The following is a 3363-nucleotide window of genomic DNA, read 5'->3' on the forward strand; positions in this document are numbered from 1 at the left end:
GACACGCTGGGGGCTGTGGCGCAAAGAAACGCAATGTTTTGTTCATCCACCAGGCTACGAGCACAACCAGACTGGGCAGGTGTGTTCAGGGGCGGTCCCTCATCACACATGTTAAGTTTCAAGCAAATCCGTGCCCACTGCCATGTTTCTCCTATACACAGACAGCACTGCCACTGGCACAACTTAACCCAGGCCCTTTGGCACAAATTACCCCAAGCCCAGCATTTTGAAAAAAAAGGATTCCCCAGCTGTTTTGAGCTGGCATCATGCTAACTGTATAGACAAGTGGTGTAGCTTAATAAAGCACTAAAACATGTGTGAACTGTTTTCAAAGTTATCTATGATTGTTCAAACATGGCAATCAAAAAACCTTGATCATAGAAATTTTACTTTGGAGGGCAAAAACTTGTTTTTTGAACATAAATGTGCTTTCCTCTCAAGCCATGTGTCTCCCTTCTTGATAGGATGAGTGAAACGGATGCCCCTTCAAAAATATGTGGTCACATGACCAACTTCTTCTATCGTTTTCTAGATAACAGGGGTGGAACTACTTGCCCCATGGCACAAATTACCCCACTCTCCCCTATACAGTTCAAATTAATAAAACACAGATTAACTACTGTTACGGTAAAACATAATTCTGCATACATATTACTCATGATGCAGTACACAAATTACAAGTATTTCTTGTCATGCTCATTGTCTATACATTATGTTGAGCTGTACTGTCTTTCTAAGATAAAATTAGTGTTTGTCCATTTTTCAGAACATTGTATTATTGTTTTCCATACTTTAGCCAACTAGCCAAAGTTCTGATTGCATGCAGACTCATTATGTGCATGTAATTTTGTCCAAACTTAACTTATTCCACACTATTCCTCTACTTTGTTGTATATTGTATATCGTTTAGTAGTGGTGTTATTAAGAGCTTGTGTGTTTGTATGTACATCAACAGTGCTAGTTGGCAAAATATCCGCGTGCAGATAGTGGGCCGGTCTGGACCAAAAAGTCCAGGGCCAAATTTTTGTCCCAGTCCACCCCTGTTGGCAGCAGTTGTGTTGACGTATGTTTTCGTTTTTAAACATTTTGTCTGTTGTCAATAAAGATGTCAATCAATCAAAAAAAAATGTGTGTGTATAGAGGGGTATAAGTATAGTCACAATGTATTATAAGCCCCATCAGTCAGCCTGTAGTTTATAACCAGTCAAGAGCACTCATAAGACTTATAAGTAATTATAAGATACATTTATAACTGTTGTGCATCATAAAGCTTTATGTGTGTTTATGAATGTAGTCATAATGCATTATGATTGATTATAATAAGCATTATAATTCATTATGAATGCTCTCATAATGCACTATAGATGTGGTCTTCATAGAAAGTGTTAGAAAAATGTATGTTTCGGGTGCATGGGAACTCCCCCCCTGGCCACTAGACTATATTGAATAAATAAATCAGGAGAAGAGTAATCAAAATGAGTTCACCTATTTTTTATTTACTTATTTATTAGATGGAGAGAGAGAGAGAGAGAGAAAGTTTTTGATGCACCATGTCCCATGTTTAGTGGGGATGTTCTCCTAACTTGAAAGTGCAAAAAGGCTCAAGCAGCTGGAGCACACTATCGTTGCAGCCAGTGCTTATGCTGCTGCAGCTAGTCAGATTGGAAGCCAATACAGCTGCAGGATAAAGCAGACCCGTTGTGGTCATGCCAATATACATTCCAACTTTCAGCATTTCATTAGCAAAGTAACGCCACTTGCTGCTGACAGTGGGTGTTTCCAGCTGTTGAGGTCCGGCAACGGGAGTTTGTTGTTGATGTTGAAGTTCTGCAGCAAGAGACACCTGTAGGCCCTGGTCTTCCTGGAGTTTGGCCATTTCCAGTTTTGGGGGGTTTCCAATAGGAGTCTTAGATTCCCCTCTGAAACTCTGGACTCTGGACTCTGAAACTCTGGACACAGCGAGTATGTCCTCCTCCTGCCTCATCTCCAGCTGGATTTTAAGATCACGGATTGACCGTTTCAGATCGGCTGTGAGTGTTTCATACTCCTGTAGCAGTTCCTGTGTGTAGGCAATTTCCCTGTTTAACTTTGCGATTAGCTCATCTTTATTAAGGATTACTAGATGGGCATCCTCAATTTGATACTGAAGATCTTGAATGGTTCTCTTCAGGTTTCTGGTCTGTTCTTTCTGTTCCTCTGTCAGAGACTCAAGTTTGGCCAGCTCGGCTGTAATCATGCTGTTCTGTTCATTGATAAATTCTTCCTTTTCCTGAAGACGATGGAGTTCTGCCCTTAACTTTTCCATGTCTGCCTGTTTTTTCTCCATCAGAGACTCCACATAGAGCAGTTTCTGAGTTAGATCGTCTTTATCCCTGTGAACTTTCTGAGCCTCTTTCACCTGGAACTGAAGCTCGCGGACTGCTGATCTTAGATTTCCAATCTCTTGTTGATTTTTCTCTCTGACATGTTCAAGATGGGCCACATCACACATGAGACTGATGTTATTCTCATTTAATATTGTCTCATTTTCGTGCAGGAAATCAATCTGTGCCCACATACTGTCATACTCTGCCAGTTTTGTCTCTGACGAAGATTCAAATAGGACTAATGCCTTATTTTGTGTTTCCTGCAGATGCTGCACTGTTTCCAGCAGGGTTTTGTTCTCTGTCTGCAGATTCTCTTTCAGGTCTTCAAGTTCTGCATTTTTTTGTAAAAGCTTGATTTTTACACTGTCAAACTGCTGAGCCTCGGCTACTGGATGTTCAAGTTCACACACCACTGAAGCAGGAGACTCCAGCTGTTGACATCTTTTGTGATTCTGCTTTGCAATCAGTTCATCTTTGCTCAAGATTTCCTGCTGAGCAATGTCCAATTGAGACTGAAGCTCACTCACCTCTGCTCTCAGAGCTTCAGTCTCTCCTTGCATCACATGTTCAAAGTGAGTCAGTTCAGCAGCGAGGGTCTTGTTCTTATCATTTATTCTTTTCTCATTTTCCTTGAGAACATGGATCTCTGCCCGCAGATTTTCAATTTCAATTTTGTGGCTCTCTGTCAGAGACTCAAGCCGGCTCAGATCAGCAGTCATGTTTGTTTTCTTCTGGCTCGTAACCATTTTTTCCTCTTCCAACTGTCTTATGTAATCGTCGTTTTGCTGATTAACACTTTGCTCCTGGGACAGAAGGTTTGAGACACAAGTTAGTTCCTTCTTCATCAATGAGATTTTACAGATTGTCTCTTGCAGTCTGATGCTCTGCGTCTTCAGGTCAGTTATCTCCAATGCCTTTACACTCAACTCAGACTTCAGCTCCTCCACCTGGCTGTGCAGTTCATGTAGCTCTTCTTGTTGTTTTAAGTAGTTGTTTA

General features: G+C 41.2%; 1 protein-coding gene across 1 annotated transcript; it reads right to left on the reverse strand.

Moving 5' to 3' along the window:
* Positions 1-1561: 1561 nt before the first annotated feature.
* On the reverse strand, positions 1562-3085 carry LOC146986009 (uncharacterized). Its single transcript, XM_085780456.1, has one exon. It carries the CDS (start codon positions 3083-3085, stop codon positions 1562-1564), a length of 1524 nt encoding a protein of 507 aa, XP_085636582.1.
* Positions 3086-3363: the final 278 nt, after the last annotated feature.

The sequence above is a fragment of the Trachurus japonicus genome, chromosome 6 (genome assembly GCF_045865225.1).
Source record: "Trachurus japonicus isolate A0001 chromosome 6, Traja_1.0".
Lineage (NCBI taxonomy): Eukaryota > Metazoa > Chordata > Actinopteri > Carangiformes > Carangidae > Trachurus > Trachurus japonicus.